This window comes from Gasterosteus aculeatus, chromosome 17 (genome assembly GCF_964276395.1).
Source record: "Gasterosteus aculeatus chromosome 17, fGasAcu3.hap1.1, whole genome shotgun sequence".
Taxonomy (NCBI): Eukaryota; Metazoa; Chordata; class Actinopteri; order Perciformes; family Gasterosteidae; genus Gasterosteus; species Gasterosteus aculeatus.
The window spans coordinates 13341511-13353958 of NC_135705.1; the positions used below are offsets into that span (position 1 = coordinate 13341511).

General features: G+C 41.0%; 1 protein-coding gene across 12 annotated transcripts in view; it reads right to left on the reverse strand.

Annotated features, from left to right (window-relative positions):
* Positions 1–12448, reverse strand: part of kif21b (kinesin family member 21B) — a 143944-nt gene that overhangs the window by 31823 nt on the left and 99673 nt on the right. For 6 of the 12 annotated variants that reach the window (XM_078092401.1, XM_078092399.1, XM_078092397.1 and 3 more), the window contains exons 3-4: positions 1230–1452; positions 732–914 (exon numbers count right to left, since the gene is read on the reverse strand). In XM_078092401.1, the coding sequence (XP_077948527.1) occupies positions 732–914; positions 1230–1452 (406 nt within the window). Of the gene's footprint in view, positions 1–731; positions 915–1229; positions 1453–3173; positions 3412–12448 lie in introns of those variants that run through there. The other 6 variants (XM_040203531.2, XM_040203530.2, XM_040203532.2 and 3 more) reach the window with 4 other exon arrangements.

A 12448-nucleotide genomic window follows, 5' to 3' on the forward strand; every position in this document is an offset into this window, starting at 1 on the left:
GTCATACGATCCTCATGGTCTCCCCTTTTCTCACAGCTATGTTTCGTATTGACACACAGATCACAAGATGGCAAAGAGGGCAAGGGCCACAGAGGTCACCTGAAAAATCCACTGTTCCCACCAACTTCCAAACACATGCTGCCCCCACCCACCCCTCCTCCCAGACACACACATCTGTTAACCGTCAGAGACAACAATGTGACCTGAGAACACAAACACATAGGCAGCAGATAGCAGGATGGTCAAGAACGAAATAAGAAAAGGCTACCAGGAAAATAAATGTATCATCTATTTTATCGTCATTATTGTTTCGTAAATCTTAATAAAGTAATTGGATCATGCAAGCACACACAAACACATGTAAATGTCTGCATCCAGACGCAACCCAAACATTTGCCTGCCAGAAACCTCTGCAGGAAATTATAAGTCACTGCTCCCACACAGCATCCCTTCCTCGTATCCATCCTCTACCCCACAGCGATGAGGAATAATGTCAGAGGTAATGGCCACCATTAATCAGGACCAACAAAGCACAAGCAGACATTCCTGCCGATCTGTCGTTAGGTTGTCACTTCCTATTTGTAGACTGGGTATTGTCCCATCTGGTAAAGGTAATATGGACAAATAACACACACACACACACACGCAAACAAGAATATGAACACAACCCTGTTGAAATGTTATCTCAGTGTGGTTTAACATGCGCATCCATCCACATGTGTTTCTCCCACCTCTAGGAACTGGGCGCTGACTTTAAACTCGGGTGGCTGGATGCCGGCCTCCTGGGCGCGTGCCCTATTGTTCTTGATCCCATCAAACAGCTGGTGAACAGCCCGCGGTATGATGCCCTGCTCATGCTGGCCCAGGCTCATATCGAAACCCGTCCCCATGGTGTAGGTTTTCCCCGAGCCCGTCTGAAAAACAGTTCAGTGTGTTTTTATTCACCAAGAATATTTAGGCACAGTCATTATCAGTTTTCCATAAAGTACCAGACTGACATTACCGTAAATTCCGGACTATAAGCCGCTACTTTTTTTCCCACACATTGAACTACTGCGGCTTATACAACGGTGCGGCTAATAGTTTTTTTCGGTTTCTTTATGTATTTCTTACTTATAAAACAATTACTTACTATAAAGAAAACAATAGATGACAACTAAAGCTATGAAACTCATCTCTATCAATTGATCAATTCAAGAAATATCAAAATCCAAGCCTTTGTAACATACCTGTCCATAAGCAAAAACAGTGGCGTTGTAGCCCTCGAAACAGCCCTCGATGAGGTTGTAAACGCAGGCCTGGTAGATGTGCTGCTGCTCAGAGTCGATGTCGAGCACAAAGTCATAAGTGAAAGCTTTGTCTTTACCCAGAAGGACTTGTGGTTCTCCGGGTGTGACGAGCGTGCATACATGACAGCCCTCTATCTTCTCCTTGGCCATCTGAGGACGAATCCTGCGGGAGAAAAGAAAAGGACGGAGGGAATGGAAAATGGAAGATTCATTGATCCAAAAAATAAAGTAATAAAGTGTCACTTTTTAAGCACCATCCGGAGCAATCATGACAAACAATATTTGTTTAAATGTGTTTACCATCTCACATCATCCTCAAGCACAGCTTTATCTTAAATGGGCATTCAAATGAGGCATCAATTTTATTGATGAAGAGGATAATGTCTCAGACTGTGGCGTGATACACAGGACAAACAAGCCATTGGTTTAACTTTAGTTGACTGGAACTAAATATAAATCAGTAACAGAAGAACAGCCCTGAGGATAACAGCCCATACACAAAACCTTTGTTTGTGCTGATAATTTAGAAAGTTAGAAAAGTAACATGAGTAATGCACCATAAAAAGGACAGTTCTTTGCTAGAGGAAGAAAGGCCACTGAAGAGGACTCTGGCTGATAAGTCATCATCAGCTGTTAATTTTGCGGCTCAGGACTCTGAGTTCTCCTCATCTTTCTCTCATGGCAGGTAGTTCATTAAATTGAATTGCCTTCACCTTGCATCCCAGTTGAACATCCATGAACTAAGTAACTAAATTAGGGCTGAGTATTTAAATCTAGCCTAGTTTGGCTGCAGAACTCCTTTAAAGCAGAGGTCTTCAACAGGGGGTCGCAACATTTTGGTTGATAAGACTTTTTTTTTGTAATTCTTTTTTTTTTTTAATTTAATTTTTTTTCCCTCACAAATTTAAATGTCTTCAGAATCAGAATCAGAATTGTGTTTATTGTCTTTAAATACACATGAACATGAATGCAACATATTGTAGCTAACAGATCAATTGATGGAGAAGACTTTGTCTGCAACACACCCGTTCAGCTGCCCACAGGAGCTCTCACTTAAGCTGGGCACCGGTTCATTCACAGCACCTTTCATGCAAATACAACAGCACAGGCACCAGCCAATCAGATCGCGTTAATGCTCACGTCTAAAGAGCACGAAGCTCAAAAATAAAATATGGCGGACCAAACACGTAGAATAGTCCCTGCTCCATCTCGCCATCAGTTTGGGGGACCTTGGCCTGAAGACCCCTGCCTTAAAGCTTTGCAGGCGTTCCTGCTGATTGGAGGAGATGTAGCTGATAGTGACACATTTTACTTGCTTCTGATGCAGCACTGGTTATTAGGTTAGAAAACCCTGCAGAGAAAACTAAGAGTATATGCAATGTCGATAAAACAGAAGATCTGTCCACAAGCACCACTGTTCTTGGGCTTTCAGTGTTACTATGCAGACCTAGTTGGGAGGTAATCACTTTAAGCTTTGGAAAAAGCTGTGATGTAGCATTATTGGAGCACCGGGTTCCGCCTCTACATGATTACCCCTTCCCCACAGTACAGTCCTCAGGGGATGCAAATTAACTCCCCCGCACACAGGGGGGGTGCTCCACTCTGTGGGATGCTACCACGAAGACACACACACACACACACACACACACACACACACACACACACACACACACACAAGCTGTATGAAGTCATATAAAAACAGTGGAAATCCCCAAACACATACAGCTGCTGTACAGATAGTGGGAACAACACAAACACGCACAGTAAGTCTAAGAGACAAATAGTGTACACGTAATTCACAAACAACCTAATGTACTATCTTCAAGTTCACACATGGTTTCTCTCAAGCATGCATTAAAAACCACACCCACTGCTAAAACTCACAATAATCCTTTTACCACATGTCTTTATGGTGCTGCAGAAAAAGGACAGCAGCACTCTTTGGCCCTCTTTCAGGGCCCGAGGCGTCGTGGAAGAGGGTCTTCCAGGAAGGAATTAAAGACATTAGAATTGTCCCATTCAGCAGCAGTATACTGACTCCCGACAGGCAGTGCGACAGAGAAAGCAGCGTGCAGACAGATGAGGGCCTTTTATAACTGAGGAAACATTGACAGAGAGGTTATTCTATTGAAAACCACATATCCAACAGGAGCTTTGTTTAAGCAAATTATTAACATCAAGTGGATATGGAAGGGGGACTTCTGGCTCTGCACAATGGATTTATGAGAAGACACACTGTGTGTGTGTGTGTGTGTGTGTGTGTGTGTGTGTGTGTGTGTGTGTGTGTGTGTGTGTGAGAGAAAAGAGCTGCAGCTGTAAAGGGGTCAGAGGAGGTCATTCCTCTCTCCTTTTCTCAATTCTATCATTCTTTTGTGTGCATACAAAATTGAATGTCAGGTGTAACACTTGACAACTGACATTTAAATGAAAGACAGAAAGATAAATTGACTAAATAAAAGGGGTTGGGTTGCATTTAAAAAAATAAAATGTGAAAATGTCTGCATTTTAAAATAAAGTGCTTCAATTCAGAAAAAATAAAATAATTAAAATAAAAATGTCCCCATTTCTGCTTCACATTTGGACTTGACCGTCTCAGCAAATTATAAATAATAAACGTAAAAACAAATTTTAACAATCGAACAGTTTAATAGAACATATACTGTATATCCACTCAGCTCTAGTTTTTCCTGCCAGGATTTTAAACCAGGGCCTGAATGCATCAGGGCCGTCTCCTCCTCACGTGGAGCTTACTGCGCCTCATGACGGTGTTTCAACCATATGAGACACTGGTTTAGTGCTGCAGTGGGAAGTATAAACAGAAACAAGTCTGTTCATTATGGATTAAATGCTCTACTTTCGCTGTCCACATTTGTTCCTCCTTTTCTCACCCGTCCCTTTCTCTCATGTTCAGTCTCACTCATCTTTTTCTCAAATTTCGCTGTCTTTCTTTTTCTTCTTACCGTCTTTTTATTTGTAATTTGCCGCTACCTCTCTTGTCTGTCCGCAGTATTGAGACGACATCATCCTGCCTGGAATGCAACGACTCGATTGGTCGAGTAGTATCACGTGGGAAGGTTTAACTCGAATGCAATTGGTCTGTGCTTTAAGCCACTATCGTAAAGACGGCCAAAGCTGCACGGTCGAAAAGTGCGCTGTCACGTTAAAATCACAACCGTCCTTTTTTAGCTTTTGGTCTGGCCCTGATGGGCAATTTACTGCCATTCTTCCATTTTTAATTACGAGTCTTTCCCCCAATAAGATGATCTTTCCCTACGCTTATTGTGTAAAACAACATCCCAGTTATGCACGTTGCTTTGTCTCGCATTGACCGCCAAAAATTGTTGTCTGCTGTTGAATCTCAAACACAGTACACAGAACACACTTCTTGCCATTTCATAACAACAAATACATTTATGGTTCCCTTTTCAAAATTCTACTAATTACAAAGAAACGAGTTTGGCCTTGAGCTTAGCTGACATTTGAATACAGCGGTGTGTATCAGCGTTTCTGGCGGTTGATTGGTGGTCCACCGCCTTTTTGGATTCATTTTAATTACATACCTGTGTGTGCAGATATATCCAATTTTAAAACAATCTGTGGCATTCAGAAATGTTGCCATTGTCCATGCGGGCCTGGCATGTTAGCGTGTCGATGTTAGTATCTTCTACTTTGGATGTATATTTTGTTGTCTATTCAAAGTATATATGAACCACTTTGTGTTTGTTGCCTCGGCCGAAGTGTCATATTTAAATGCCACCGGGGTTAAATAAATAGTGGTGATTAGCTGATTGGCAGGCAATCATTTCACAGAAATATTGGTAATTGCTTGATGATTTAAGGAATTATTTTAAGCACAAATTACAACTATTTGTTAGTTACACTTTGTCCAGTGGGACTTTTTTGGCTTCTCTTGGTTCAATATCCATGTCCACATGTTACCATGTTACATCAAGATCAATATTAATGTGTTGGTCAGACAAAACAAGACATTTAAAGCCATCAGCTGTGGATCTATTTAAAATTGTGAAAAGGAATGGTCTGATGTTTTATATATAAATACTTGATCCAAAAGATCATAGAAAGACCAAACCAAAATAAATTATTGGCTGCTGCCCAAAGTCGGATAAAATGTAGGCCATATCTTCTCCACAATCAAAGGAGAGTAACATATTCCCAAGACAAGTAAGACTGAAGTCAACATAGTCCTGAAAAGCTTTGCATTGAACAAGAATATACAGGCACACAACAAAGAGACACAAAGACAACAATGACAGCCTGTCAGTGATCCACGGAGAGAAGAAATGGAACAGCTATAAATAATCAATTCACACGCTCATGATGACACCCGGACTGAGATTGATAAACTTTTAACCCAGCTGCTGCAACAAAAGATTGGGAACGTGATGTTTGTCCGCTCATTATTCCAGTCTTAAATCAGGGGCTGTAAACCTAGTTCTGTCAGACGCACAAATGACACACACAAAGTCAGAAACTTATTAAAAAGCTCTGAAGGAATTCAAAGATTACAATAATGATCAAAGCCAATAGGGCTAATTATCACCAGACTCATAAGAAACAGAAACAAACACACATGCAGGTGCACACAGGCACACACACACGTACACACAAACACACACACACACACAGACAGAGAGTAATTGCGATATTAAACCCTGATAACCGCAAACGTCCAAGTATACAAATTATCGTCTTGAGAGAATTGTGTTTAAATGTTGAGAGCCGTTGAGGGGAAATCATAATACTGCCAATCTTTGTTCTTGCGCCCTTTTTTTTAATGAATGCTTGTTCACATGTTATATTAAATACATGGATTGAGGAGTAACTGAAAAATCGGTAAAAGTAATTATGTGTTAAAAAATGATCTCATACGACAAACTATAAGATCCCCTGTTTGAGAGGAAATTGAATTTGGCATTTGATATATTTAGGTTTTTTTTAAATCACAAATATTACAACATCATGTTGTTACAACATGATGTTGTAATATTTGAGGGAAAGGTGACCCTTGTTTGTTAGAGTTTTCAGTTTCAGTCTAAACTCATTTTTAGATAAAATAATCACAAATCTCCACGTTGTTTCTATCGGAGTTCCATGTTGCAACTTGTCTTGCTGGTAAAATCTTTTCCAGGTATAAGGGAACAATTTCATTAGTACACATTATTTTCACTATGAACAATCTAACACACTATGAATGCTAACCAAGTCTCATTGTAGTGTTGGCTGTTTTTCATCAGGTGGCACAATTTAGGAGGTCCGGTTTCTTTGGGACCTGCAACAACCGCTCTGGGACTTGTAATGTGCAATAATTGTGTTTGAGCATGTGTGTGTGTGTGTGTGTGTGTGTATGTGTGTGTGTGTCTTACACCAGTAAAATGTATAATGTTATTCCTGTTGTGCAGATTGCAAATTACAAAATGCTAATGCCCCAATTATTCGGTTATCTTCAACTGAATTTCAACTGCTGACCAACTACCCAATCACAATACTGAAAATAGCCAGGACTGAATGCAAATGCTGTAGCAACAGGCCCAGAGTGCCAATAAAATTCTGTAATTGCTGCCAATGACAGCGAGGTTGAGTAATGCTTGCTGTTGTTGTCTCCCTCCTGGCTACAATCCAGTGGCGGAAGCTGGCCGCTGCGGCCACGTTTCCTTCAACACTATTTATCAGTCCATTTATCAGAGGACAACATCTACTCTCTTCAAGTTTTCCCAATCCAGGACCATTCAATTGTTACCCCCTCAGTCTCTGCTGATCAGCTGATAACAGCAGAGACCAACCGCCCCACTTCCTGTCTCTATTATCCTATCAACCAAATATCACCTTCATAACGGAAAAACCCATCCATCATTTGCTGTGAGACACAACGCTTTGTGTCTGTTCCTTTACGATTGTTTTAAATGCAAACAAACAGTCACCCCCTCCACTACCATCACACATCAGAGCCTAAACCTGGTGCTGACAACTCAATAGTCAGTCCACCATTCAGGAAAGGTTGGGCTGATGGGTGGATAATAAAAGCTCCACTGTGATGTTAGGATACATTCATCAGCGTTAAAGCATTGAGGATAAGCGTAGAAAGCATGTTGGAACGGTCAAGTCTGTAGAAAGACTCTGAATTAGAATTGATTTTGTTTTGAGGATGACTGTTTAGGAAGTAGAGTGCACTGATCTCAGATCGTTGTCCTGGTCATCCTCTCATTCATGAGGCTTGGAGAGGCTGAAACCGAAGAGGAAAAAAGTTACTTGTTCGTTTCCTTCCGTGTCCCATATTGTACCACCCCGTTTGTCTTTTCACACCAAGAAAAATACACATATTTGTTGTTCTGAAGCCGATTGCAAGCAAGCAAAACGCTCTCTGGGACGGAGATTTAGTGAATCAGATTAGCAATTTAAGAATGGAGTTTAATGAGATAATGAAATGAGATAACATCTATTACAGGATTGTTTCAAAATAATTGTTGTATGTCCAGATTAAGTTTCTGATTTTGATGTCCACACACCTTCTGGATATTTGATGAACACAACACAGATCATTGCACCGCTGCATGGACTAACAACTAGTTGACATCAAATTGTTTTGGTACAAACATGTGTGGACCATAAACCTTTATTTCTGGACTCTCCACACTAAAACCACATCCTACCTTGTATGTATGCCCTGCTTTCGCCTCTCCACATGAAAGAAGAAACTGGCGTCCCACTCATTAATAAACATGTCTTTATATCCCATTTAGTCTTATAGCTAAATTCCTTTCTGTGGGGACAGCTAAATATTAATTGAAATAATGATTATGAGCTTCAGGCATCCATGTTATTAAGTCCTCCACATTGAGAATCACTTTTCACAAAAAAAAGAAAATCAAGAAAATGTTATGATGTACTGCGGTGCAGGTCAAAGTCTTGTTCTTCTAACGAACAATGGTAAATGGTAAATGGACTGTATTTGTATAGCGCTTTTCTAGTCTTCCAACCACTCAAAGCGCTTTAACACTACATGACATCATTCACCCATTCACAACCATTCATACACTGATGACAGGATCTACCATACACAGTGCCACCTGCCCATCAGTAACTAACATTCACACACTGTAGTCGCTGCTACAGGAGCAATGTTGGGTTAAGTGTCTTGCCCAAGGACACATCGACATGCGGGTTAGCCAGGAATGGGATCGAATCACCAACCCTCTGATTGGAGGACGACCGTGCTCCCGACTCACCCACAGACGCCCAGACACGATGACAGTGCTAAAATGTGTTCTTTAATTCTAAGCATTTGTGTGCCAGTCCGTGGTTGCCACATGGTTTCCCAAAAGGCTTCAACTGGTTTAAAACACAAGGATGTGCATATACATAAATTGTGAATGAAAAACAACTGATTTCTAAAAGACACCGTGTTGGAGCTACTAATCCGGTCATATTACACACAATAACATGTTAAATGCCACCAGACTGGGAAAAAAAATATTTTTGTTGTGCTGAATAGAAAAAGTGAATTTGTTTAACCCAACACACTGACTACGATGACATGCAGTGCTGAGCTCACAACCAGATAAATACCAAATACCAGCTACACCTGAAATAAACTTGCTGATTTGTGATGTTATGTTAAGTGGCCAGGACTGTCTTTCCGTTTCTGAGAGATTACTTTCATACAACCAGCCCAACAGAGATTACATAAACAGGACCACAATGTCTCCATCTGGTTCTGTTCTGTTTGCTTGCCTCCGATTAGTGCATAGCCATTGTTGGAGTTCAGATTAGGATTAACACAACTGGCACAGCAGTGTGTGAGTAACACAGAGGGGGTTATAAACAGCCCTTTCTGAATATCCATCCATCCATCCATTGTCAAACCGCTTATCCTGCACACAGGGTCGCGGGGGGGCTGGAGTCCATCCCAGCCAACTTCGGGCGATAGACAGGGTACATCCTGGATTGGTCGCCAGCCAATCGCAGGGCTACACAGAGACACACAACCATTCACACTCACATTCACACATCTACGGGCAATTTAGAGTCACCAATTAACCTGATCCCCAGAGCATGTCTTTGGACTGTGGGAAGAAGCCGGAGAACCCGGAGAGAACCCACGCAGACACGGGGAGAACATGCAGACTCCACACAGAAAGGCCACTGGACGGAATCGAACCCAGGACCTTCTTGCTGTGAGGCAACGGTGCTAACCACCACGCCACCGTGCCGCCCCCTTTCTGAATATATCTTCTTAAATTCTTCTCCTAGAGTAAGAATCAACACCATAAAAAAGTAAAATGCCATTATGAAAAAACTTCTTAAAAAGTAAGTAAGACACACGTTAAAAGAATAATTTCCAAGAGTAGAAAGAGTCCGACTAAACTAAACATCTTGTGCGTATTTCCTCGTAGACTTGCCGCGGTAAACCCAGCTGCGGTCTTATCACGGGAAATGTGAGCATGTCACGGTCTCCGTAGCAACCGGGTCAAGAAAACTCAGCAGGTACTCAGAAAGAATTTTACAAAACCACAACCTTTTCAATATTTACATTTCTATGTCTTTTCCTATCAGAAAACTGCAAAAACACATCGTAATGGATACCAGTTCTGGATAAATGGATATTCACCAAGGACAAGTACAAGAAGAAAGAGAGAAGAGGGATGACAAGTAACACAGATCTATGGTCAGACTCCGACCCCGGCAGGGTCTGGAAACCCTTAAAGACATAAGGGATGTCTCTGGTCATCTCGGCCTCATTCCCACTGACACCTGATATGAAACCTCTGAAAGGCAGTCAAGGTGGAGCTGATCAACGCTCTTTGGACCGTTTATCTCCCTCTTTCAATCAATTCAAGAGACACAGAAATAAAAAGACAGAGGGAACAAGAGGAGGGAAAATGAGAACAAGAACAGTAGAGGGGGGGATAATACGGCTATTCATTACGATTGTTGCATTTTTTACGTGAATAAACGTCTCTGCCTATTTTGAGTTAGCTGTAGGCATATCAAAGACTGGGATGAAATGTGAGAGGCCCCAAGGAGCAGCAACGGGCGGAGGGGAGGCAAACCAGTGGCTGCTAAAGTCGGGGGGAGACAAATGAATGGCCTGAGTAATAGAGTTGAAAGGATGTGGAAAAAATACATGCGTTTGAAGGTCGATTGATTAACGGATTGTCCATAAAATTGGCTGACAATACTCAAATTACAAAGAACAGTTGATTGACCCAGACGTATGTTTAATGTTGACATTTGATAATGAAGCACAATATACAAGCTGATGAGAATGTTCTTCAGGATCTTTTTCAGGATTTTGATCAGAAACCAAAGTATTCAAAAAATACTTACCGACTATATCACTACATTAAAAAGGTCAGAAACTGCAATTCATCATGTTACAGACAAATCAATGAAATCGATAAAAATCGATTTTTTAAAAGTGTTGGCAACAAATTTCATTATCGATTGTGTCGCGCGATTATTACGTCACTCAATGAGATGTGCGCAGAGCAAAAATATTTTGGACATACAAGGAATTTGATGGGGCGCTTGGTGCATAACAGCAGACAGTACGACAATGGACGACAACAGGAATAAAATAAAATATAATGCTATGGGCTAGTAATATAAGGCTATGGGTTAGTTTAAAAACAAAGGAATAGGGGACTTCCGGAAGATGGCGGAGTGAGCAGTCACGTAGTTTAGAGCTCTCTCAACTCGGCAACGATAAACCCTCAAAAATCATAACGCAAACAAATAGATTCAATATAATATAGAGGGGAAAAAAAGGTCAGTTATACGAAGAAAATCAAGTCAGTGGTAATAGAAAAGGAAAAAATGGATTCAAATGCTGACAATGGAACGCTGGGTGAGAAGAACGTGTGAGGTGCGGAGCCAGCTAGCCTAATAGTGGTAGACTTGATAGCACCCATAGGTAAGCAACTGGATGAGGTGAAAAATGAGGTTAAAGAAGTCAAACAAGGGATAAGCGATGTGAGGAGAGAGGTGAAGGAAGAATTCCACAGGGTCCGGAGAGAAACCGAAAGCAAATTCGAAGGGATTAATGCCGACATGAAAACGCAGCATGACCACATGGAGGAGGCGCAAACCCGCATAGTTGAACTGGAGGAATGGCAGATAGAAGCTGTGAGATGCTAACCAGACCGGAATTTCGGAATCGATCTACACAAAAAAAATGAAATTAGAAACGTATAAAAAATATATAGAAAAACTGAGAGAATTGGAAAGAGACTACCAGAATTCGGCTGACTTAGACACACAAAATAAAATTAAACCCGTAAAATTAGAGATAGATAAACATCTAACAGAGAAGGTAGAGCGGAAGATTCTGTTCATAAGCAAAGTTATTATGAGATAGGCCCGAGAACCACTAAACTATTGCCGAGACGGACTCGTAATTAACTTGCGGCTAGTCAAATCCATAAAATTAGGGACCCCCATACGAACCAACCATTGATGCATGACAACGCCAGATGGTATAGGAAGAACATTCCAGAGATATTATGAGGAGTTATATACACAGCCATAGTCTGCACAAAGATAGGAGATTAAGTCCTTTTTAAACACACTAGACCTACCAAAGATACACAGACACAGAATGATGCCCTAACGAGGGATATTTCAATAGAGGAGGTAGCGGAGCAACCGGTTAGTGGATTAATCAAATAATTAATCGACTGATTAATCGATTATCAAAGTAGTCGTTAGTTGCAGCCCTACTTCCAACAGTTGTTGAGATATTATTGAAAGACAGAAATGCCAGTGAAACACAGCTAAAAGTTAAGTAAGCATTTATATCAAAAGATTAAATGGTTTTCCATCCAAATAGTTGTTGAGATATTTGAGTTTGGGCTAAAGAGACAATGTTCTAGTCCATCTAAAATAGGACATTTTTATATAAACATGTACTTTTTGTATAGTACATTTCTCCAATAGTCTAAAAATATATCTGTGGCGGCTAAAGCTCGCTCTCTTTGGCCTTTCCTTTGGCGCCTATTTGTGCGTCCTATCGCTTTAGCCACGTCGGAAGATCGGGTCCAGTTGTCTGACTTGCGGCTTTGCCCCCAAACAGAAAATCAGGAGCAATTTCTGTTTGCTTGCTTGAAATGTATTGAAAAATAAGAAACATGAAATAAAGATGT